Source organism: Terrapene carolina, unplaced genomic scaffold, assembly GCF_002925995.2.
Source record: "Terrapene carolina triunguis isolate 2854851 unplaced genomic scaffold, T_m_triunguis-2.0 Scaffold210, whole genome shotgun sequence".
Classification (NCBI taxonomy): Eukaryota; Metazoa; Chordata; order Testudines; family Emydidae; genus Terrapene; species Terrapene triunguis.
Genome location: NW_020664561.1, coordinates 24,688,947 through 24,713,859, shown reverse-complemented (window position 1 = coordinate 24,713,859; position 24,913 = coordinate 24,688,947). Strand labels below are relative to the sequence as shown.

Below are 24,913 nucleotides of genomic sequence, written 5' to 3'. Positions count from 1 at the left end.
AACTACAACTACACTGTATTCTGACTGGCAGGCATTTTTCTTTAGATGAAAGACAACTAACTAAGTTGACCCATATAAGATTGAAATGGTGTATCAGGGATAAGCAACTGAGATAAGCAATTTTAAGGAATGTGTGAATGTGCTATTTTTTGTACGTTGGTGGCCTATAGCAACTACAGAATTTTAGATTTAAAATAATTGCTATTTGACCCGAAAGTCCATGTTGCAATAGTATCCAAAATGGCTATGCAAAATTTCAAGATCTGTAGAATCCAGTGCAGGACTCGAGTTATGAGTGCATTTCAGACACCCAATCTTCTTCTTTCCCTGGAAGTTCTCCCCATTACAGACCTTCACAGTTGTTCTTACTTTTGCTGTCTCCATAATAGATTGTTGTAATTTGTTCCAAATGAGATCTATATGAAATTGATTTGGAAGCTGCAGCCGTTGCAGAATGGGGTTGCCCATCTGCTCATTGCTATAAGAGTGAGGGAGCCTTCAGTGTTGATTCTCTGCAGTTTGCATTGACTGTTGGTGCACAAACAAGTTAATTTCAGTGTCTTAATCTACATCTAATATATGTGAACAAGAAAGTGTTGTTGAGGTAGAGCAGACTCTCCTTACATTCTGACCTGATGTTTGATCTGGAAATGACCAAGGAACAGGTCCTTTTTGGTTCAGTAAGTCTGCTGGAGTTCATCTATAACTATCTTCAAGGTGCTGCACGAGGTCTCCTTGTTCAGCTCAACTTCCCTTTTAACAACTTCTTTTCTTTTTACTTGGGTAATATTAAAAAGTCACCATTTTTCATCAATTGCTCCATTCCGATTTGAGAAACCCATGTTTTCCATTGTACTGATAATAATATGAAATTGTAATACAAGTTGGCAAATATTTTTTAATAATAACCTATGTAGCTCCTCCTTTCAGGATTATTTGCTTTTGCCCTCCCTCTGCCTCCCATCCTTTTTTTTTTACTCCAGCGGTCATATATAAGAGAAATTTATATGTGGACTCACTATGGGAAAGGGTCTAATTAGGGCACCATTTTGGAATTTCTCAGCCTGCTGGCCATTGTCAGCCTGTCTTAGATTGGAAGATACCAGTCAAAAATGGAAAATATAACTTAAGAAAAGAAATAGCTAGTATATTTAAAACTTAACATTATTTCAAGTGATAATATTCAATGTCAATTGCTTTTCATATTGTTTTAACTAATATAGGTTCCACCATGCCCAGAAGCTATTTTTCCTTGGAGAGAAATCTGAACTCTTCTAAATTGCTATATAAAATAGAAATGTAGTACACAGTATTTGTTTATGAAATTCATATATTATTTCTTTAGACTTCTGATTTACAGGATTCTTAGTGTGCTGTTACAGTTTTATCTCTGGGTTACCAGTTTGAACGTTGTCCAGGTTAATAGTTACTGAGAGTTGTTGTCTAATGACTGATCAAAGACCTACATGAAATGAGTTGGTTTCAGTTCAGTACCTAGTGGATGTGGATCTATATCACAAAAAAACCTCATCACAGTTAATTGGCACCATTTGGGAGTATTCTCAGAAGAGATGTGTCCTGTACTGAATGGGTATAGAGAATTTACTCTCTCTCATGCCAGAAACCATAGTGATGGGTGCAGTATGAAAACTCAAATAAGAGTCACAGACTGTATCTACTTTCATATTGGGCTTCATATAATGTTTCACATTGGCATTTTAAAGGGATATACTCAAATGAGAAGATTCACACTCTAATTTTAAAATAATTATAATGATATAAATAAGTTGACCATATTTTCAGAATCAAAACCTGGACTGCTTTTGTGGCACCATTTTTATGGTCACAAAACAGCCATACAAAAGTACACTTTTTTAATTGTATGTTGGGTTTACTACTGTTTGCTTTTGACCAGGGCTGGCTCCAGGCACCAGCTTGGCAAGCAGGTGCTTGGGGCGGTCCCTCCGGAGAGGGGCGGCAGATCCAGCTATTCGGCAGCAATTCAGCGGACGGACCCTCACTCCCGCTCGGAGCGAAGGACCTTCTGCCGAATTGCCGCCGCAGATCGTGATCGCGGCTTTTTTTTTGCCTGCTTGGGGCTGCCAAAACCCTGGAGCCGGCCCTGCTTTTGACTCAAAAGCATATTTTTCAGTTTGGTGGATTTTTTTCCAGTACCCTAATGCACTGAATGAGTTTAACTTGAAACATGAAATATTCACTTTGGGTAAAAGAACAGCTTTGTTAGTGTTTGCGCTCATTCAACTTTCCCGTTAACTCCAAACACTGTTCTTCACAGTAAACACTTATTTCATGGGACTGTTTGTTTCTAGTAAACACAGAACAAATTTTCCTCAGCATAACAGTATGTCTTGAACATACATACACCTCTACCCCGATATAACGTGACCCGATATAACACAAATTCTGATATAACGCGGTAAAGCAGCGCTCTGGGGGGGCGGGGCTGCGCACTCCAGCGGATCAAAGCAAGTTCGATATAACGCGGTTTCACCTATAACGCGGTAAGATATTTTGGCTCCCTAGGACAGCGTTATATCGAGATAGAGGTGTATTAAAAAATATGATTGATGAAATGGAAAAGTGGAATACGGAAAGAAGTTCTGGGACACCAGCACATCATATGAAAACTTGGGACTATCCCATTAAAGGCAGGACATCTATAAAGGTGACAGTTCATATCATTTGTAAAGAATAATAGTAAGAAATACAGTCTTGCTCATAAAAGTTTAGTTTGGTGTTATTCCCCTGTAAAAGCAATAATAATCGATTGCTCTCACTTAATACAGTACTACAACAAACTAATATAAAACAATCAAGTTGATACTGCTTCCAAACGTTGGTAATTTCAGTAATTGTAAAAAGACAGACAGACAGACTCTCTCTGTCTGTTTCTTTCTATCTGTAACCCTACAATTGTAAAAGTTCCACTTCCCCATATTTACCATTTTATTGTGTTTCCAATATTTCCAATGAAGTGGAGGAAGAGAAAATAAGATAATTGATTCTGTTCTTAATTTCTCTTTATTTCTTCCCTATTATTTGGTAAATGGCTATAAAATGGGAAATGAAATCAAAACTAAACCTCTTTATTGGCTCACTGAATAATGATGAGTTTGTACACACAGGGCCGGCTCTAGGCACCAGCAAAACAAGCTGGTGCTTGGGGCAGCACATTTTTAGGGGCGGCATGGCCAGCGCCAGAATGCCGCCCCTAAAAATGTGCCCCGGCCACCCTAGCTCACCTCCGCTGCCGCTCGTGCGCCGCTACTCGCCCTCCCTCCCAGGCTTGAGAGGGAGGGGGAGCAGCGGCCGCTCGGGATCTCCCCCTCCCTCCCAGGTTTGAGAGCCTGGGAGGGAGGGGGAGACTCCAAGTGGCCGCGGCGCGGGCGCCGCTTCTCCCCCTTCCTCCCCCCCTCCTAGGCTTGAGAGCCTGGGGGGAAGAGGCAGGGCTGGGGATTTGGGGAAGGGGCGGAGTTGAGGCGGGGCCGGGGGTGGGGTAATTAAAAACCGGGGGGGGGGGGTGGCCAAAATTGTTTTTGCTTTGGGCGGCAAAAATCCTAGAGCCGGCCCTGTGTACACAACTCCTGCACAAGCAAGATTTGAGTCAGAGTCTCTATGCCAGAGGAATTTGGCCATAAAACTTACTTAACTGGCCCATCAGGAATTAAGGGTGAATCTCTACTGGTATAGAGCTGATGTAGGGGAAGTTAAGCCACTCCCCCTTTTTGCTGCCATGAGAACAGCCACCGTAAGAAGAAAAGGAGGTGGCTGGGATATCCCTGTGCCATGCCAATCCTCAGCTGTTAATTTTTGGCACTTTGGGCTGTTTGCAACTGTTGTAAGCTAGAAATAACCATATATTGCTTTAGCTTAGCACAGGAGACCATCCCTGCCCAGAGACATTACTAGGATTGGGGGATTGTGAAGGTGAGTTTTAAGTCACTTGTGCACACACAAACCCAACTTATATTATATTCAGTACAGGTGCAACCCAGAATCCCGCCTTCCATTCTCAACTCTTCCTTTTCAAATTAGGTTCCATAATATTTGAACATTTATCATAAGAACAATGGTCCATCTAGCCAAGTATCCTGTCTTCCAGCAGTAGCCAGTACCAGATGTTTCAGAGGGAATGAACAGAACAGGGCAATTTCAATTAATCCATTCCCTGTCATCAGTCCCAGCTTCTGGTATTTGGAGGTTTAGAGACACTAGGAGCATGGGTTTGCATCCCTGACCATCTTGGGTAATAGCCATTAATGGACCTATCATCCATGCATTTATCTAATTCCTTTTTGAACCCAGTTATACTGCTGGCCTTTACAGCCGCCCATGGCAACAAGTTTCACAGGTTGACTGTGTGTTGTGTGAAGAAGTACTTTCTTTTGTTTGTTTAAAACCGTCTGCCTATTAATTTAATTGGGTGACCCCTTGTTCGTGTATTTATGTGAAGGGGTTAATAATGCTTCCCTATTCATTTTCTCTACACCATTCATGGTTTTATAAACCTCTATCATATCCTCTCTTAGTCACCTCTTTTCTAAGATGAACAATCCCAGTCTTTTAAAGTTCCCCTCATATGGAAGCTGTTCCATACCCCTAATCATTTTTGTTGCCCTTTTTCGGTACCTTTTCCAACTCTAACATATCTTTTTTGAGATGGGGTAACCAGAAATGCATGCAGTATTCAAAGTGTGGGCGTTCCATGGATTTATATAGTGGCATTATGATATTTTCTGTCTTATCGGTCCCTTTCCTTATGGTTCCTAACATTCTGTTTGCTTTTTTCACTGCTGCTGCACATGGAGTGGATATTTTCAGAGAACTATCCACAATGATTCCAAGATCGCTTTCTTGAGTGTTAACAGCTAATTTAGACACCATCATTTAGTATGTACAGTTGGAATTATTGTTTCCTATGTGCATTACTTTGCATTTATCAACATTGAATTTCATCTGCCATTTTGTTGTCCAGTCACTCAATTTAGTAAGGTCCCTTTATAACTCTTAGCAAACAGCTTTGGACTTAACTACCTGGAGTAATTTTGTGTCATCTGCAAATTTTTCCATTTCACTGTTCACCCCTTTTCCCAGACCATTTATGAATACACCCCTTTTTCCAAATAATTTATGAATATATTCCTTTAGGAATACCAATCCATGACATTACATAATGGTTCAAATATTGCGGTTATGTAAACCTAGATATGAGTTACACATCAGATGCAAAGGTTATAGTAGTGTAATTAGCATAATGATGTTGTCATTCAGTTTGTCTGCAAAATTGGTATTCTTTCTCTCCCCTTTATTTTACACTTTCTTGTTATGTTGTTTTTATGCTACAGGCCCTTGTATCCCATCCATGTAAACATTGCAATCATTTTCCACGGCACTTGAAACTTACTTTATGCAATGCATATACTACTAGACTGTTTGCATCGGATATGTAATTGATGTCACTGTTTACATCACTGCTGAATTTGACCCAAAGACTCCTATAGGGGTGGTGTCCAATTAGACCAGGTCTCGATTTTTGCCAAGATTTTTGCCAAGACTTTGTTCCAAAGTTGCAAATTATCTCCTTGGCAGCACTAGTGCACAGATATAGTTTAAGAACTGTAACACCTAGTCTTCAGGAATTGAGCAATCTGTTAGCCTTTCTTCTAATTCACTTTTCACAAATGATGTCTGAGCCTTATCATTACTCAAAGTTTTGTTTGGGTCAGTTTCCTTTCTGTTTTAATGTTAGGTGGTTTATCCTCCCCCCCACTCCTACCCCCGCCTAAAGGGGAGGTAACTTCAATATCTTTTTCTTTTGTATGACTTAAGCTTTCTGTTGCCTAACTTTTTGAAGGAAAGCCAGAATTTTTTAGCATAGAAAATAAATCATGCCAGTTTATATTCTTAATTCTTTTTTAATTAGATTTTTTTTTAAGGAAGATTATTTGTTTTGTTATTGTGTGTAAAATAGATTATTTTTCCTCCCTACTTTATCATGATGAATTACACTTTTATCACACCAGTATTTATTCCCCTCCAATATTTTTAACAAATTAGTAAACAGTTTTTCTCCTTTGCTTATTTTCATGATGTGATGTTTAGTCCTTAAAAAGCATAGACTTCCACTCCCATTCATTACAAACATTCACCCTCTTTTTTTTGCAGAATCAATCTGTTTTGCTTACACAACCTTTCCTGTTCTGAACACAGACTGGGGATAGGCATACCTGGTTAAGCAAGAAGTTTCTATACCCTGAAAAGAGGTATTAGCTGACTAGTATTAGGGTATATTTAATGCTTGGGATTGGTGATTCCTGTTCTTATACCCCGTTCTTATACCCTAGTTCTTAACCAGCAAAGTGTATGTGTGAACCATGCCTTCTTCCAGGACATTCTGTAAGGATCAGCAGCCAGGTTATCTGATTACACCTTCAGCATGGCATACAGGTTCACTTGTCTGTGGGGAAATATTTGCTTCTGGTTTATTTAGGCTTATGTTTCAGAATTTGATTGTTATCGTTTAGAGGGCAGGAGTACCTTGCAATGGGATCTGATTTGCCTTAACCCTTCTCCTAGAATTTGGGCTTGGGTTTGGCAGTGGCTGCAGCTAAGGCACTTTTGGAGGAAAGAAAATCCGATACAAGAATAGGCCTTTTGATTAGGTGCAGGACTCTTGTGCTTGATCCTAAGCCCCCCTGTAAGATTTTTAGCTTGAGGATTGTATTAAGGGCCACAACTTCATTTACAGGGTAAACCTCCTTTGGGCCTGTAGGGTCTTCAGTATGTATGGCTTAGTTGTGATTCCAGGAAGTGCCAGGTAATCTAGATTTTGCATTAGGTAAATAACATTGATGATAGAGGACTTTAAACTCAGACATTTATTTGTAAATTTTATTGGCACCATCCCAAATGGAAACAACAATAAAGTCCTGCTTTGTTCTTGGTTACTATCTGGATCTTTATCTACTAAGATGCCATGAGAATGCCAGTAATTGTGGTATTTTCATCCTGGTACTATTAGATGCTCTCTTGTTACAATGTGCAATGGTTTAACGTAAAAGTAGAGATGTTTTTTAAAGACTCAGAGTTTGGTTAATGCAGAGTTGGAGACTACAGTTCCGCTTGTTCTCATAATGTAACCAACATAGAGCTACTGTATACCAAAACTGTATTAAATATGTTAAATAAGCTTTAATATTAACGATAATGAGCAACTGCTACAAGTGTCGCATCTTTTTGGTAGGAAAAGAAAACCAAATAAGAAATTTCTGAACTACTTCTATGCATGGAAATAATTGAAATATGTATTTATTGCTGTTGTTAAATATTACTAGATTTGGAAAGCAACAGTATCTCTGCTAACCAAGATTAATTTTGATTTTAATATAATCATATAGGTTTAGCTTCATGTTTTATGTTTAACTTGAATGTTCCATCTGAGTCTGTGTAAATAGCTTAATGAAAATGCGAATGCAGCTTAGAGGAACTGATTCCTGCTGTGTGCGGCAACCCATAAAAGGGCAAAAAAATTCTATAGCAACTGTTGTTAAAAGGACAGATATCTTGTATGGGCATAGATTGTTTGGTCTGAGTATTAGCTGTCTACTTTTCAATATAGAATCCCTACTGGGTTTTGATCGAACTTGCTTTGAAAGTACATTGTAGATCAATACTAAAGTGGCTAATGGACTGTGTGCTAGTTAAATATCAGTGAAACATTCCTCCAAAACTCAAAGTTTCTGAATTTATTCAATAGTATTTGTAAAAATAAATCTGTTAGAAATGTGTAGTTCATATCAGAAAACTGATATAAATATTTTTATTCATAGTTAGTAATTCATTCTACTTTTTATAATAAAGCATTTCAGAATCCTTTTAGAATTACAGTACTTCAGGGTTATTCCTTATGCAATCTTATGTTAATCAAAATGTTTTACCCAATAAAATACAAGACATAAGGGCTTGAATAACTGTGGTGTGAGTTAAATTGCTAGATGGAGTTTCAGAAGTACAAGGGATGCCCTGAAAAAAATTGCACTGATTTGAAAAATTCTGCTGGTTCTAAAGGAATTCTTATTCTGTATTTTTGATCTCCTGAGTAGAATCTTTCAAACTGGTGAAACTTTTAAAGCAAGCTTGCTTTAAGCAGGTGAGAATAACAATACATAAATGTATTCTTAAAGGCTTTTGTTTTTCAATGTAAACTGTTTATGGATCTAAATAAAATTACATTTAACATGCAGTTATTCTGTTTGTGAATCTGAGTTGCACTGCAAAGGGAGTGCAGATAGACCAGTGCTTACTGGAAATATTATGTCCCCATGGATGCTAGAAAAAGCCTGCTGGGGAACAACCCTCTTTATGCTTCAAAAATATGTACGAAGCACCCTCCCCAACAAGGTCATCACATCACAAAGGTATGACGGTGCCATAGAGCTAACATCTCTTAGGCTGCTAATGCTTTTGATATTACTAGCCACTCCTCCACCGATGCTTTACACTTCCTCTTATACTGGGACCTAGCCTCTCCTATATGGATGCACTGGAAGGAAAAAATTCATTTGTGCTCACTTCCTCTCTTCAGTACTCTTACACATTGGGGGCATAGTTTAGTCCTTACATTTTCAAAACAAAATATTTGAAAATAATTTTCTTAGTTATTTACCTGTCGTGTCCTGAGTTTGAGGTTCTATGGTACTTCCCTGGCATATGTTGGTAGCATCAGAGGGGATAGCTGTTCTCTACATGCAGCTTTAGATGCTTTTTTTATTTATAAAATATGCCTCTTTGAAATTTCTAGGTGCATGTACGTATTAAAGAGTAATCATTACAAGCTGACTCAATGTCTCTAAAAGAATCAACAACTTTCCACTCCCAAAAGTGTGCCACAGGTCACTTCCTCAGGTAAAGACCTATGTAAAGAGGTGGACCTTGCAGTGTACTTGTGATGTATTGAACAAATGGGGGAAATAAGTTCTAGATGGGAGATGCTCTCTCAAAGACATCATGCTTCCAGTTTGCAGCCATTTAAATCTGAGGATTCAGTTTAAGCATTTCTGCTATCTCAGCTGTTGTGATCTTTTGTGACAAATCTGCTGAACAAAGAAAGGTTCTGTGGAATTGGGGGGCTGGTTGGTGATGAGTTGGTCAGAGAGGCAGATGATCTGGGGCACATGGGGGGGATGGTGACATTTTGAAGATATTTGGTAGATTGCTTATTCAGATCCAATATGTACTACAGCCTAGCAGCTAAGGCAACTTAAATTGTTTGCCCGGAGACATGATATAGCTGGTGAGCTACCAAGTACTGCACTGAAAAGGGATTGTGCACCACAGCTTTCCGTCCACCCCCTGAAGAAGGGAGGATTGTACTATAAAAATGAAGCATGTACTTTAGTGCTGGGCTGAATAGGGATGAACTTAACCATGTTCTTATGTGCTTTGATGAACTGGAGCCTAAGGCATCCAAGATCTAGTCTTTGAAAAATCAATATGGAAGGGAGCGCTTGAAAATATCAAAACAGGGTTTTAAAATGACATGTCAGTGGCTTTAATGTAACAGCTCTTTAGATAATACTCTTACCATTTACAAATAAATATAACATAAAGATCATTTGAAGATGATTTAGGGATACTTTTGGACAAACTCAGTAATGTGCTGACAGATCACATGAGGGAAACTCATTCTCTCAATTCTTAAGCATTGAACTACATTGTAAACTAGAATTTAGGAGAATTTGTGTAAAGCAGCACCTAAGGTTGCCAGAGTTAGTAGGAGCAGGAGGAGGCAGTGATCATTGGCATAAATATGTTTGTCTTCAAAGTGGCCTGCAGTTTGTGTCTGAAAGGCTCCTCTGTTTCATTATTGTAAGGATCCACATAAGGAATGTCTTTGATCCTTTTTCTTCCCAATGCCAGAGGTATCTTTTACCCTATTCTGGGCTTTTACTATGTGTAAAAGTCTGTGGTAGTAAAATGTTCTATTAGCTGAGTCAGGTGTGTATTCTAATATTTTATGCAGGACCTCAAATTGTCTGCCTTACCTACATCTGGGAAAAACCCCTCCAACCTGGCGTATTTTTTTTATTTTTATTATTTTTTATTTTTAACCATGAAGGCATATGCTCTTGACGGGTAGGTCCTTTGCCTGCATGACAATACTCCCTGCAGTATATCTCTCTGAATCATTATCATGGAAATAATATGCAGACTATACATTGATGTATTAAAATATTTAAAACCTTCTCTATGCTAGTGGAGTTTATGGAAATTAAACAGTTACCAGAATAATATAATTTAGGGGAGTCTTCCTCCTGTAATTTGATATGGTCACTATACAGTAGAGATAGATACTCTTTTATGCAATTAAGGGATAACACAGGAGTTACAATATAATTTTACTGTTTCCAGTTACTTTGATTAGCATCTATTAGCTTGCAGTAAATACTGTATATATTTACCTTGTCTCATCACTGTGTGTTTTTGACATGTCTACTTAGTATTCTTCATATTATTCTTACCTTCTTTTCCAAAGGCCACACAATTTACTGCATTAACAATTCATCTGACCTCTTTTAAACCTTTTGTATGACTATGTAATGACTCCCAGAAAAGACAGGAGGAGTCTTTAATTTGACAGTGAAATTGGTGAAAGAAAATAGTTATGTTTTATAATTATTGCCTGCTTAATCAAATTAGCTGCACACACATTAATGTTATATTTAGCACAACAAATAGACAAATAATCTGATGATAATCATAACACGTTGGTGTCCAGTCAGAATTTCTGCTTGCTTTTGCCATTGGTTTAAGTGCAGTTAAATCAGAGTAATTTTGTACAGTAGTTAAGATTCGTAACTCAACCTTCTAACGCGCTCTGTTTAAATTTAGGGAGAGCCTATCACTTTCTGTGAGGACAGTTTTGTGAAGCATCGTTCCAGTACTACCAAACAGTTCCTGGAAACTGCAGTGAATCTTCAACTTTTTAAACAGGTATGACAGGCCAATTGACCTCGTGATCTAACAGTTTCCTTCTAACAGATATCAGATATATATGTTCTCCTCTCTGCCTCTGTATCAACGCCTGCCAGCTTTTGAAAGCTCTCAAGAAGACCATTTTGAGAGGAAATATAGGAGAGAGAGGGAATGGCAAATGTTTAACTCCAATGAGTGTGGAAAAAATCTTCCCAATCCCATTGTATCTTAACACAGGCACAGAGACAATCCCCACTTTTACCCCAAAATGACTGGCTGTGTTTGCCTCTGGAGCCAATCAAGAACTCTCTTGACAAGGAAAAAGCAAGGAGCTCCCTGCTTTAGAAGCTGAACTTTTCAGCTTCTTCAGTATAGTCAGGCTCTATTGGTCAACGGACAGAGGACCAAAGCACTTAACACTTTGTTCGTCAGAGACTGAGTCTGATTTAAGTACTGGATCCAAACTGTACTTGCTTCTTTGATTGGTAGAATCCACTAACCATGTGTACACAGAATTTTTCAAAATCAAGACCTCAGCCAAACAAATAAATTAATAGTTTCATGAAAATTCCTCCATATTGAGGTTGGTTGAGCACAAAACAACAGTTCCTATGGAGGATTTACAGCTCAGTAATAACTATTGTAGTATTCACACAACATGGCTTCAACAAGATCCATTATACATTTTTTTCGTGCTATTATCTCCTGGCTTTTCTTTTTGTCCTCCCTTCGATTCCCTTATGTAATTTAGTTGTTTGAAAGCGGGTCAAGAGACTGACCATAAACTTGTAGACCAGTAAGCTTATCTTTGTTTGTGGGCAAATCTGAGAAAACATCTTAAGGGATAAGGTGGGAAAACTTCTAGAAAAAACATGGTTTGATTAAAGCTAGCCTGAATGAATTCAGGCAGGGGAGTGAATGCTTAACTAATCTGCTAGAGTTCTTTGAAGATATACTACCATAATAGATAAGGAAAATTCATTGGATGTAGAATACTTTGATTTTCAAAAAGCATTTGACAAGTTTCTGTATCAAAGATTAATGGCTAAGGTAGAGATTTATGGAATACAAGGTTGCTAGCTTGTAGTAGTCATAGGTAGACACTTTTCTAATTGGACAAAATTATGGAAATACCTACAAATAAATAACATAAATACAGACTTTAAAAATAATAGATGGAGTACTCCAGGGATCAACTCTTAGAATCCAATTTATTTTATTTTACTGTATTATATGTGCAGGGGCAAAGGTTTCATTTATATGAAGTATTAAAAGAGGTATTTAAAACATTTATAAGTGTTCAGCAGATTAAGATTGGTGGCAGAGAAAGGAATATAACATGGAAACATCGTTATTTTTATTGCTGTGATCCAATGTTACATGTTTCTGAATATCTTCAGCTATCAGGGATATTTTTCAATAGAAGGCTACTGCACATGCTGAAGAGTCTGAATTATGATATGAGTATTGTGGCCAGATCCTCAGATGGAGTAAATTAGAGTAGTTCCACTGAAGTTATTAGAGCTATGTCCGTTTACATCTAGCTGTTCAATTGTAATTTATATTTATTTTAAAAATTACTTAACAATTTTATTATTTTTCTAATGTTTCTTCATACCGAGGGAGATAATATACCTTTGAAGATGAGAATATATTAAAATTATTATATTTTAAACATTTTTATTAGCTAATATGTTGCCTTTCCTTTAGTTATGATCTGCTGTGTTTCCTCCCACTTCTCTAATTAATCCACAGCCCAGCTGCCTCATCTCCAGCAGTTCCGCACTGACAACTGGGCTGCTTTCAAGGTTGTTCGTGTTTTCAAAGGCTAACATGAGTTTACTGGGTTCCTGATACTGAGCATTCTTTTTAGCAGAAAATAATTCTTGAAAGCAGCCTAGACACCTAGGCTGGACTGCCTGGAGGTGTTTTAACCGCAGTTTTTTTCCTGCATATATGCTTTGTCTGCCACTTTCAGAAGTGCTGCCCTGGCATTTATTCTTTTTTCGTTTTTGCAACTGAGGACCATTCTTACCACCAAACTCGGTAACACTTCGCAATGGATGCAGTACTTTCAATGGTGGGTTTGCACAAGGGAATAGCTAAATCAAGAACCATTACATGACTATACTAGCTTCTGATAGCTGACCTAAATTATGTGTAGCTCCTTGTTATCCAGAACAAACACTTGTCTTCATTGTCTGTTGTTTACTTTATTATGTATCTGACCAAACTTATTCTATATCCCACATGCTATTTGAATAATAATATGAATTATTAAGCTTTGTAATAGAAATTTAATATCAAAGATGGCCTGGCCACTGTTGAGAGCAGTGGTTGTGAAGTGTGTTTTTCAAGATCTCTGAGGTTGGTCAGGGAAGAAGCTATAGACCAGGGGTCGGCAGCCTTTCAGAAGTGCTGTGCCGAGTCTTCATTTGTTCACTCTAATTTAAGGTTTCATGTGCCAGTGATACATTTTAACATTTTCAGAAGGTCTCTTTCTATAAGTCTATAATATATAACTAAACTATTGTTGTATGTAAAGTAAATAAGGTTTTTAAAATGTTTAAGAAGCTTAATTTAAAATTAAATTAAAATGCAGAGCCCCCCGGACCGGTGGCCAGGACCCCGGCAGTGAAAGTGCCACTGAAAATCAGCTTGTGTGCCGCCTTTGGCACGTGTGCCATAGGTTGCCTACCCCTGCTATAGACTGTAATGTTGCACCTAACGCCTCTGCTATCTTTTGTTGTAATTAGTTTATTTCTTTTGTTTAGCACATAAGTGTCTCAGATACTGCAGTTACTTCATATCAAAAGTGTATCTGAATATTATGTTACTGCAGTGGATAACTTCGCAAATGCTGACATTTAACTAGTAGTCTGTAAACAAATTCAAGACATACCTATATTTGTTTTGTGGAAAAAAGGAAGAAGGGGCGAGTAAAAAAAGAAGTCATTGGAATTAAGTAAACCAAAAAGGGCAAGCATTCTGTGTTTAGATGCCTTTTTTCTTTTCCTAAAGCTTCTTAGATTATTAATGTATTGACTGCTTTGACTCTAAGAAGTGATGTGTACAAATTTAACATTCTTACTCGGCAGATCTGCTCCTTGTGTATGTTCAGTGTCAGATCTTTTCACTTTAGTGACAAAAACATTTTTTTAACTAGTTTTTCCTCCTGTTGGCCTTGCATCTGTTGGAGAGGTAGTTGGATCATTTCATCATCAGAGATGTTAACTATACTCCAATTGCAGGGCAAACTTTTACTCACAGACACATTTGCACTACTCTATTGAAGTCAATGGTGTAGCATTGGTGTAATGGAGGGCAGGCTTTGACTGACATATTCTTTGTTACTGATGATGATGCATTAGCCACAGAGAACACAGATTTCAAATCCCAGGATAAAATTTCATAGGTGGAAATTAGACTGTCTGCTTAAAAACTAATATTTTCAAGACAAAAATGCATTAAGCTTGATTAGGGTACACATTACAGGAGTCTTGTAGTGATCCTCAAATCAAGCATAAATAAGTCCTGGAAATTCAGAGTTCAGGTTAAATTTAAAAGAAATCTAACCACCTTCACTATGCCCTGAAGTGACACTATGCAGTAAGAATACAATTATGATTTATGCATATTAGGGTTTTTGGTCCCAGATTAGATTAAATTTATTTTTAAAGACACACTAGAATAGGTTTTTCATGGTGTCAGCAGGGGACTGCTGCCTTCGTAACAGGAATCATTAAAGTCTTCTCAGTTATATAATTTTTAGTGTAGAATCTGGCCCTCCTCCTGCTATACTTCCCCATTGACATGGCAATATTTTAACTAAAAGCATTTTTATATGGAACAGGGTTCATAGCCCTGAGGGCATTTGGTGCCCTTTTTTATAACCCATTTGCAGACTAGATTTTTAGAGTTTCCCTCAGCCCTGATCAAGACTTTTTGTGTTTAAAACCAAGATAGCTTTATTCTTTAGTTCTAAGAGGAGATTTAATTTCAGTAGATAAAGCTTTGTGCCTGAGAAGAGGTCCATATTTTAAATAAATAAGTCAGATCTGCCAATTTTTTCTTCAGCTTGTATTTCCTTAGATTTGATGGCTGTGTTACTCCTTTTGCTACCACTGCTTTTCTTCAGCCTTTCGGGATGGCTTATTAATATATGGTATCTATACCCTGGCTTTTTTTCCAGTCCTGAGAAGTCTCTCCTTTTATTAGGATGACATAATATTGCTGTTGTTAAACCTCATGCTAGAAGTCTGAAGTTTAGCTACTGCTTGTTCCCAGCTTCAAACACCAGCTATAAGTAGTTGTATTTTGGACCTTAAATATTTTTGATGGGTGTCCAGTGAAAATAATAACTCAGTCATAAGGAATATCTGGACCAGCATGGAGATTTTCTAAGGTACATACTGTTAACTATAAATCCCCATTGTATAACGTATTGGCATTTTTGCTCACTGCACTCTGCATTGCTCCAGTTTTTCCCACTGCTTATATCTTTTTCATTCTTTCTACGAACATCCAGCTGGTTCGGCAAGTTGCCTGAATTGTGAGACCTTTGCCTGAGCACTCAGATGCATTTTTTTTAGTGTGTTGGTGTTTATTGTTTTGGGGCTCCAATGTACATTTTCCTTTCTCGTTGCATCAGCAACCACTTAGTGTTTCCAGCATACTTTTTCTTTTTATGTACCCCATCTTCAAAGGAGGAAAGAGCCCTGTTCTGCAGCTTCAAGCCATGCAGCAGAACTATGTTCATTATAGACAATCATGCTCTTTGCACTGTGCCTAGAAGTCAACCCCAGTGCACAAATGTTAGACTTGCATTCAGATATCACCCTATGTGATAAGGAAACATGGGGAGCACCTCTCAAGCCTCTTGGAACATCCCAGGAAAACACCTGTAAGTCTAGCACAGAATAACCTGGCTAGAGCATTCAAAGGGTAAACCCTTGAAAGAAAGCTTGAGTCAGCCAAGACCAGTGAGCATCAGGAACTCAGTGCTAGCAGCCTCCCTAACGGCTCCAGCAAAGGCAGTGTGAATGCTTTATGAAGTTCTGTTGGTGCTCTAGGCCACCACTTCACTGACATAATTCTAGCTGCTTGAGTCAGAGCAGGCAGAAGTTCAGGGTGATAAGGACTGCTATCTGGACTCAGATACATATCCACTATGAAGGGGCACCAAGACAGCAACTTCATGAGAAATGAAACTGTTTCCTCCAGATTTTGCAGAAGCTGTTACAACCTTGCCTATTTTTTCTTGTGTGTCACTCCTCAAGCTTCCTCCTCCTCAAAAGTGAGAATACTCACAGATTATATCTACAGAGAAGCGGAAATTACGTACCTGTAATTCTGCTTCCCTGAAGATACAGTTTACGCCAGGATTTTCATTCATTCGCCCACGTCACTTCACAGGGTGGAAATTATTTTCTTTAAGGGATTTCTTTCTTGTACTTGATTGTTTTTTTTCCCTCTGAAGCATATTGTGTTACCTAATTTTGAATTAATTTATCATGGAAGCTTTGTCTTCTGCACAACCAAATGAATTGGCTGGCATCACCTGTTCGCTACAGGCAGTGGCACACACAGGCAGTGGCCAAGAGAATTGGCTCATATTGTATCCTCAAAGGGCGAAATTCTTTAAGAACTCTGGAAGTCCTGCTATTGTTTTACTAAGGAGCTAAGACCCAAAGGAAGAATCCTATCAGAATTATGTCTTCAGAGAAGCAAAATTGCAGAGAAGTATTTTTACTTCTGTGTTAATTATGCAGTGCCACTGAGTGGTTTGTCAATAGTGGGTATCAAACTCTGGTTCTGTGGATCTAAAAGCATGAGCTTCTACCACCTTAACTAAAATACCCTGATCTAATAGCTCAAAGACAATACAGACTCAGAAGCCTTTCTGAGGTCCAGCCTACAGAAGGGGACAGAGAGCCATGCTTTGTATACTTGGGCTTTACTAACGTTATCCAAGCTTTCTGCTATGTACTACTTAAAAAAAAAAAACTGGAATGGCTTTACTCTCACTTCTGATACTCAATATAATTAATAATACTATCACTTCCTTCAAATAAGTTTCTATCGTTTCTGCTAACAGTTATATTTGGCAGTATTTACTTTTAAATGTTTTGCCAGACTAATCCTTGCACTGAAAACTAAAAGTCAGCCTCTCCATTTTCTGTTGATACTTTACCAAATGATGAGCGTGCCCATAAATCATGCGTTGGTTTATGGCATGGAGTGAATTCATAACTTTCCCCAAAGAGATAATGTCTTGCAGTTCAACGACTGTTTTCTGCACAGCAGTAGCTAAAGATGCTCTTATTGCTCTTATCTCTTTTTCTTACTGTGAAATAATCCAGTGATCCCATAGTGGTCTGACCATGAACCAAACCCATTTGGAAAGAAGCCTACTTGGAGTCAGAATGAAAAAATAAAAAGGAGTCTAGCCAAGAAAGAACAGGGAATGATTATCTTCAATAGCATGTGCTCTATTATTATTGCTGCTGGAATTTTTCGTACTTGAAGAATGGAGTTTGTTTCATGTCATCAGTCTATCCATTGACAAACATCAGATTGCCACTGACAGTACTGTTTGGATAATCTGTGATAATGTATGACACTCAGCCAAATAATTAATTTCTGTTAGCTTCTATGTGCTATTTTAGTGAAAGTGAATAACTAGTAACTCCTGCTAGAAAACGAATAATCAGTAAAATGTTTTCTCAATTAATCTCTGCTCAGACTTGAGCTAGCCTATTCATACTAAAATGCATAGATTAGTTCTTGAAAGCATTCTAGAAATGCCAACGTTTCTGTCTTAATCCTGAAAAGCAAACTGAGTCTTTAAAAGAATGTGTTCATTTCTTCTGGGAGGTTATAGTAGATGATTGTTTATTTTATGTTCACCGTTCTTTGTTTCTGACATATTTGGGCCTAATTTTTAGCCTTTGCATGCACATATATGCAAACACAAATGCATGCACTGGCATATGCACCTAAATATGGACATGTGTTAGAATGGACATCTGCAAATCCCATTAAGTGAAAGTTGTTTTGTGGGTGAAAATTCTGACACTTCCATGGATTCATGCACACACACACACAAATGTGCAGGTGTTAGATTTTTCAAAGAAGCAGGCATGTATGTGTTTGCACCTGAAAAGTGTGTCTGTATGGATCAGTATGAGCACACAGGCAGGTGTAGACTGGCAGAGGTCAAGCTTAAAATATGGTTCTGTGTTACACAGTACTGTACTTCTATTTTGGCACTCAGTGAATTGAGTTCTCCTACATTTAAATGAAATATCCTTCTAAGCTTATTGTTCCTGTTGCCACTGTTCTTTAAAGGCTGCAGCTAACAGCTTCTCTCCGTCCATATAAAATGATTGTGATCCAAACTCTTCTCAGTTTGCATAACTCCTCAGCCAGCAGAGTTTCAGTCCTCAGCCAGAATTCTCAAGTGCACAGTCAGTGGGCATCAGATATCCCAGCTCAGCCTTGCTTTGCACTAGAGATGGTCAAAATTTGTCCAAATTTCAACTACAAATCTTCTGCATTTTACAACTAGCTTTTCCTTCGGATTCAGTGATACTTATCTGGAAAGGCAGATGAGGCCAGCTCATGACTCTTCAAACACAACACGAGTGAACGTCTCAATTTCCATAAGTGATTATAATTTTAAACCTGAAATTAAACATTTATTATGAAATAAATTTAATAAACTTTCACATCATCTGCTGTGAAAAAGAATGAGCTAGAAAGCAACTTAAAATACTTTCAAAGCAACAAGTGATTTGGAATTTCATTCTGGGAATGACCTTGTTAGTTTAAAATATTTCAAGTTTTATATTTGTTCACACACACAACAAACAACACTAGTAGAGAATACTAAAACCACTGGTGCAATGGTGATAATATTTCTGCCACTTGTCTCTATATCCACTGTTACAATATCTATCCAAAATTATTACAGCATTCTTGTGATCTGTTATATTCTTAACATAGATATTTTACATGAAACCTAAGAAAAGGTCAACATAGTTTTGACTAATGTTTTTTATATTCCAGTTTATTGATGGTCGACTAGCAAAGCTAAATGCAGGAAGGGGGTTCTCGGATGCTTTTGAAGAAGAGATCACTTCTGGAGGCTTCTGTAGAGGTACAGAATTATTTCAGGAGCATTTGTTTCAATATATCATTGTCTCTTCCACAGGAACAGTTGAGGATGATATCATATTGACTTGAACATAGTCAGATAAGCACTTATCTGGTTTAAATGCCTCTGATTCATTCTTAGCAGAGTTTCAGTCCATTATATATCAGTAGCAGAAAAACTGATTAGCTATTTAGCCAAACATTTCCAGTGCATTAAATGAAAATAAATGGAATTGTTTTACTTTAATAAATTAGTTTTTATAAAATCAAGATCAGAATAGATTTTATTAGATGTTTTTAAAGTATTGGCTTGCTTAATAACTGATTAGATATTTACTGGTTAAAGTATATTTTTTTTAATAATTACAAGACTTTAGTTCCCTAGTTCCTTTCCTTTTTAATAATGGTTAATTTAGTTATTTTCTAATGTCTCTTTTAAACATTCCTTCATGTACCTCATGTAGTTTTGCAATATACTTAAGCCAAATTTCTCCAAAATATGAGTAATTACTATCTCAAGCAAAATGCACTATGCTTAAATAAATAATCTTAATGTGCAGTTCTACTCTAAAAAGTGACAGTGTAAAAGTATATCTTCTTCCTAAGCATACCTACTATTTCCTGCTTGTATCCAGTCATATCCACTGACTTCAGTGACTGAAATAAATTTTACTATTTTTAACTCCTGCTAGCCTTGCCAAGCCAGCACATCTAAGAAAGCATAAGGTGGATCCAATTCCATGTTCTGCATTTCCAACAGGATTGTCTAATCATTTCCAGTTACATGGCAAGTCAGTTATACCTTTTTAGTTATAAACCAGCTATATTTCCTACAATAAATGTGAGCCCCCACAATGCCATTTTTACAGTCAATTTTCATAGCAGAACCTCAGTTTTCTGTATAAATGTGAACTGCGTGAGTTGAATCAAATCGCGTCTCTTAGGGCAGCTTTGTGACAGTCTTATGCTACAAAGCTACCCTCGAGCTAGCAGATCCCCTCCTTTTAAGGCAACTTACTCATACAACTTTATGAATAGTTTTTATGCAGTGGACATGTCCATTCAGATAGGTAATGTCAGTGCTTAAAGTTCCTTTGCTCTTTGCAGTTAAGAGGTCAAAAGGGTGCAGTGAAATAACATTAGAACTTGGATAAAGTTAGGTTCTTGGCTCTACATTGATATGTTTTGTCAACCACATGTCTTATCTGGCTATGCTCATGAGGGAATGTTCACCTTCACTAGCAGTTTTGTGTTAGAATTTATTGTATCCTTAATTTTCAAGTCAGACAAGCTGTACCACGTTGTGAACAAATTGCTTAGGGCACATATTCAATATTTACATAACTGCTGTCTCATTATCATTATGAGGTGCAGGCAGAGCAACAAGTATGGAATTGAGGGTGACATTTTGTGACACTAATGGGGTAGAACTGTGGTATTTTTCATAGTTAAATCCCATCAACTTTGCCATTGGTTCAAGACTACACAACTGGGTTGATACCAGCTTTCAGAAAGGTCACTAAAAGTCAAAGTAACCTATGCATTGTTGAAGGGGCAGGTGAAGACATCATGAAGAACAGTGATAAGATTTTCATGCTATTGAGTCAAAAGAAAGGACTTTCTTTCAGCCTCTCCATTTTCGTTAATACTTTATTGCATTTTCCAACAAATACAAACATAGCTAAACTATGTAGAAATTTTAACTGCAAATTTGAAGCAATGCTTGCATTTAATCAGTTATATATCTATAAATAATTTTTTCTTTAAATATAATGATTAAAAAATACACTTTTTCAGTCTGAAGGATGAAAAAAAAATTGTGTACCATATCAAAATGGCATTCTGTATCATGCAACATTCTCATTAAAACTTTTTCACAAGTTTCCACCTTCCCTCACATGCATTCTCCTATAGAGGTAAATATAAGAATCATCAGTGTGAATATAACTTTCAGTGCACTGCTAGGATTATTGATGGTGCACCTTGTGTCCTTTTTCTTCTACTCTGTGTTAGCTCTGCTGGAGGGGCAGAGTTGTTGAGTCCTTATTGTACCTTCTAGGTGTGCCACATGAAAAACCAATTCTGTTAGGTAGTGGAAAGTTTGATCCCCACCTGCTGCAAAACTTTTTTCAATCAATTGTTTTGCAAGGTAAATGTAAAGTGGAGACAGGGAATGGGGAAGGATATGCCATTGCAGTCAAAGACCTGGGAATAATGTTGAGAATCAGGTGTTCAACACCCTACCTCCCAGAAGCCTACCAATTGGAGGGGTATTAGGATTGCTAATCATCTTTGTTTCCGTTGGGCCATCTGCTTTTTCTTCTTTTTTCTCTCACACACTTTCACACTATGCTTCACTGCATTCCCTTTCACAATAGGAAAAGCATTTTTTATTGATGGAAAAAATATCTCATGTTTATGCCAAAAACCTATTAAATGAATTTTATCAGTAGAACTTTCTTTAATATGGTCATATTGGAAAATAGCCTAAAACCCAGTGTCAGCCTGTGTTGCATTGCTGCTGTTCAGTTAAAACTTTATGCACAGTTATTTAAACTTGTTGGCCCCTGGTCACAGCTGGCTGCTCAGAAATAAAAACTACAAGTCTTGTAATTCCCAGCAAATTGCCTTCATATATAAATAAGTATTAGCAAGAAATTTAACTGGGAATTTTTCCTGCTTCTATAACAGCAAACAGTCTGCACCTATCACCTAATTTTTCTTGGACTGGGGCTTGGTAATAATTTTTACAGATATATTTTACTCATCCAGAGAGGGTTTTTTTCATAACCAGAATGTATTGGCAAATAAGGGAAGAAAATATCAGCAAGCATTCGTATTTTATTAGTACACTAATTTTTTTAGTTGTGGTGACAACCTTGGAGCTACTAGTGGGAAAAGATTCTACTTAATAGTGAAGAAGTCAAGAGACTTTGAACCTCTGTTGGGAATGTGAGTTTTATAATAAGAATTCAACATTTTCCTATTTAAATTTGAGGTAGTTCAGATATTGGGTCCGCATACATGGTGTTTGCGTCATGTTTTCCCTGGTTGAGTATGTATCTGTTCTTCTTCACTCATTGACTAGTAAATGGTAGAACTTTGGAAGGATTTGTGATCTGCAAGTCTCCCCACCAGTGCACTGGTCTAATAAATCTCTTATTAAATTACAAAATCTCATCCACTGTAATCTCTGGTAACAAATGGAATTCAGAGGGGCCCTGATAAACATATTTCAAGTGCGGGAATTTCTTTCTTAAGCAAGAGCCGATGGTAGTCCATTATTTCAATGGGTTTTTGATTAAGCCCGAAATGATTATGTGGTTAAGTTTGCCATGACCATGAGCACTAAATTGTTACATTAGCAAGTTCATTATATTAGTGAATGAGTAGTGGCTACATTCTACTTTATGATGAGGAAATAGTTTTTGTGTGTATACTATGTCTCCTCCAATAACACTAGTGAGCCCAGTCAATCTTAAAAGGACAACTGTTCAGTCTTTGTGAATGTAGCGTATTGGTTAAGGCACTTCTGCTGGGGATAAGGGCACAGTCAATGCTAGTAAGCTCTCTTTTCCAGCTTGGCATCCCTTTCACTCACTGCACCATTTCTGAGAATTTGGGTATTGCAGAATTGCTTGCAAGGAATTTAGTGCAATGGTATGGAACATTTAAATGAAAGCATTTCTATAAGTCCAAACAGCTAAATCCCTTCACTTGTTTCCTTCAGAAATTGCTGTAATACCTTTTACAATTATCCAGTCAGTCCTCAGACACGTTCGATGAGAGCTAGGTTGTTGGTGTTTTGGCTTTCCACCAGCCAATCCAGGTTCTAGTTATTAGATTTATTTCAAAGCTTAAACTTTTGAAATCTCCTGTTAAAAAGCCGATGTTTTGTCAAAGGATATCATTGTGTTCTTTGCAAAGTTGATAAATTATCTCTTTGAGCAACATGATTTTTGTGATCTCAAATATTTTGCTTGGAAGTATTAATTCATGGTAACTATCATTGTACTTCACAATATCAGTAAATTCAAGTGATTAAGCTACTCTTAACATTTCTCAAAGGTAAGGAAGTCAGTCTTGCATGTTCAATTGAAGTGTCTTCGGAAGGCTGTTGTTTCAGTTCTACCTCAACCACCTTATCAAATTTTAGCGTATCTTTTGTGGCCAATTTAATAATATAATAGCACCCAATGATCTTATCTATGTTGATAGTTGTCTTACTCATCCACTTGCCTTCTACACTGTGAAAGAAAGAACATGTAATTTATAGTGGGTTTCCCTATAAGGGAGATGTGACGCGATATTAAGGTCCTTGTTCCTGTTGCTAGTCCTTTTCCCTCTGATATTAAGATGGTAGTGTCTGAAGCGCAATTCATTTTCTCACTGCAAGTTTTTCTTTTTGCCCAGAGGAATAGGGGAAGGAACCCAATTCTGGGTAAAAAGGGGGAAATCACCATATCCAATACAAGATATATTCTTAGCACAATATATATACACCCCTCCTTCAGACTTTTATTTTTTTTTCTTTTGTTTTTAGTGAGTCTGAATATTTGATTGCGACTTTAATTTCTTCTTCGAGTGATTGCTCCTGTGTATTCCACAGTAGGTGTGCGTGCTCGCCACGTGCACCGGTGCCAGAAGTTTTTCCCTTAGCAGCATCCGTAGTGGGGGAGCACCGCTGCGACCCCTGGAGTGGCGCCGACATATCGCGCTATAAAGGGGGCTGCATGCTCCCCCCACCCTCAGTTCCTTCTTGCTGCCAGTGAAGGTAGTCGGAACTTGTGCTCCAGCTTTGCTGCAGCAATTCTAGCCTTAGTAGTATCCAGCTTTCCCTGAAGTCACTTGTTGAACTTTTCTCTGTTACTGCTGGGCTCGGGGCATGCCCCGTGGCCCAGACTTCAAGTCGTGCAACTCTTGTCGCAATCCTATGCCCAGAAGCGATCAACGTACTCTGTCTTCGCTATCTGGGTGAGGCTCACATTAGTGAGAAATGTAAAATATGCTGCTCCTTCAAACCCCGAACAAAGAGGGAGCGTGAGATCCGACCCCGAGCTCTCCTAATGGAGTCGGCGTTGACCTTGGCACCGGCATGTCGAGCTGACCCCGCGCCGGGCACCTCGTCCTCGGCGCACGCGAGGTGTCCCAGGCTCACCGTCCTGTTTCCACGCCCAGTACTGCATCGTCAGTGCACAGCGAGTCCCCGTTGATGAGCCGGCACCGCTCCCCTTCTAAGAAGCAAGGGAAGACTCAGCGGCGCCAGGAGAAAGGTCGGGGGGAGGCTAGACCCGTGTTGGGCAGCCCACAATCCCCATCAGGACCAAGACCTCCGACTTGGGTACAGCGGAGTAGTCTGGTGCCGTCCACGCGTGCCTCGCCAGAGGTGAGAATGCCTTCGACGCCGGAGGCAGCTCAGGCCGCATGCAACATCATGACACTTCCGGTACTGGGGGCGCCGCTCCAGTCGGGCCCCTGATCCCGTGGGAAGCCTTCGCTCAGTGCCCATCGACCCTCTCCGGATGTCTCCGAGGTCGAGATACCGTCCCGAGTTGAAGGGCTGAGTCGCGGACCTCGCCGCGCCTCCACGCCACGAGCAGGATCGTCTGTGAGCGAGCTTTCCACCTCCACTCTAGGAGGCCGTAGGGGAGGCGCCGTTCCTCTTCGAGCCTTGACCGCAGGGACAGGTCTCGTCATCGTCGGCACCGCCGTTCCCGCTCCGGCACCCATTGTGGAAGGCGCCACGCCCGGAGCTCGTCAC

General features: G+C 38.5%; 1 protein-coding gene across 2 annotated transcripts in view; it reads left to right on the top strand.

Annotated features, from left to right (window-relative positions):
• Nucleotides 1-24,913, top strand: part of LOC112115852 (DENN domain-containing protein 1B) — a 266,079-nt gene that overhangs the window by 205,979 nt on the left and 35,187 nt on the right. For both annotated transcript variants that reach the window (XR_002908855.2, XM_024213050.3), the window contains exons 14-15: nt 10,912-11,013; nt 19,066-19,156. Coding sequence is in view for 1 of the 2 variants with exons in the window: in XM_024213050.3 (XP_024068818.1) it covers nt 10,912-11,013; nt 19,066-19,156 (193 nt within the window). In the remaining variant the exon portion in view is untranslated. The remainder of the gene's footprint in view (nt 1-10,911; nt 11,014-19,065; nt 19,157-24,913) is intronic.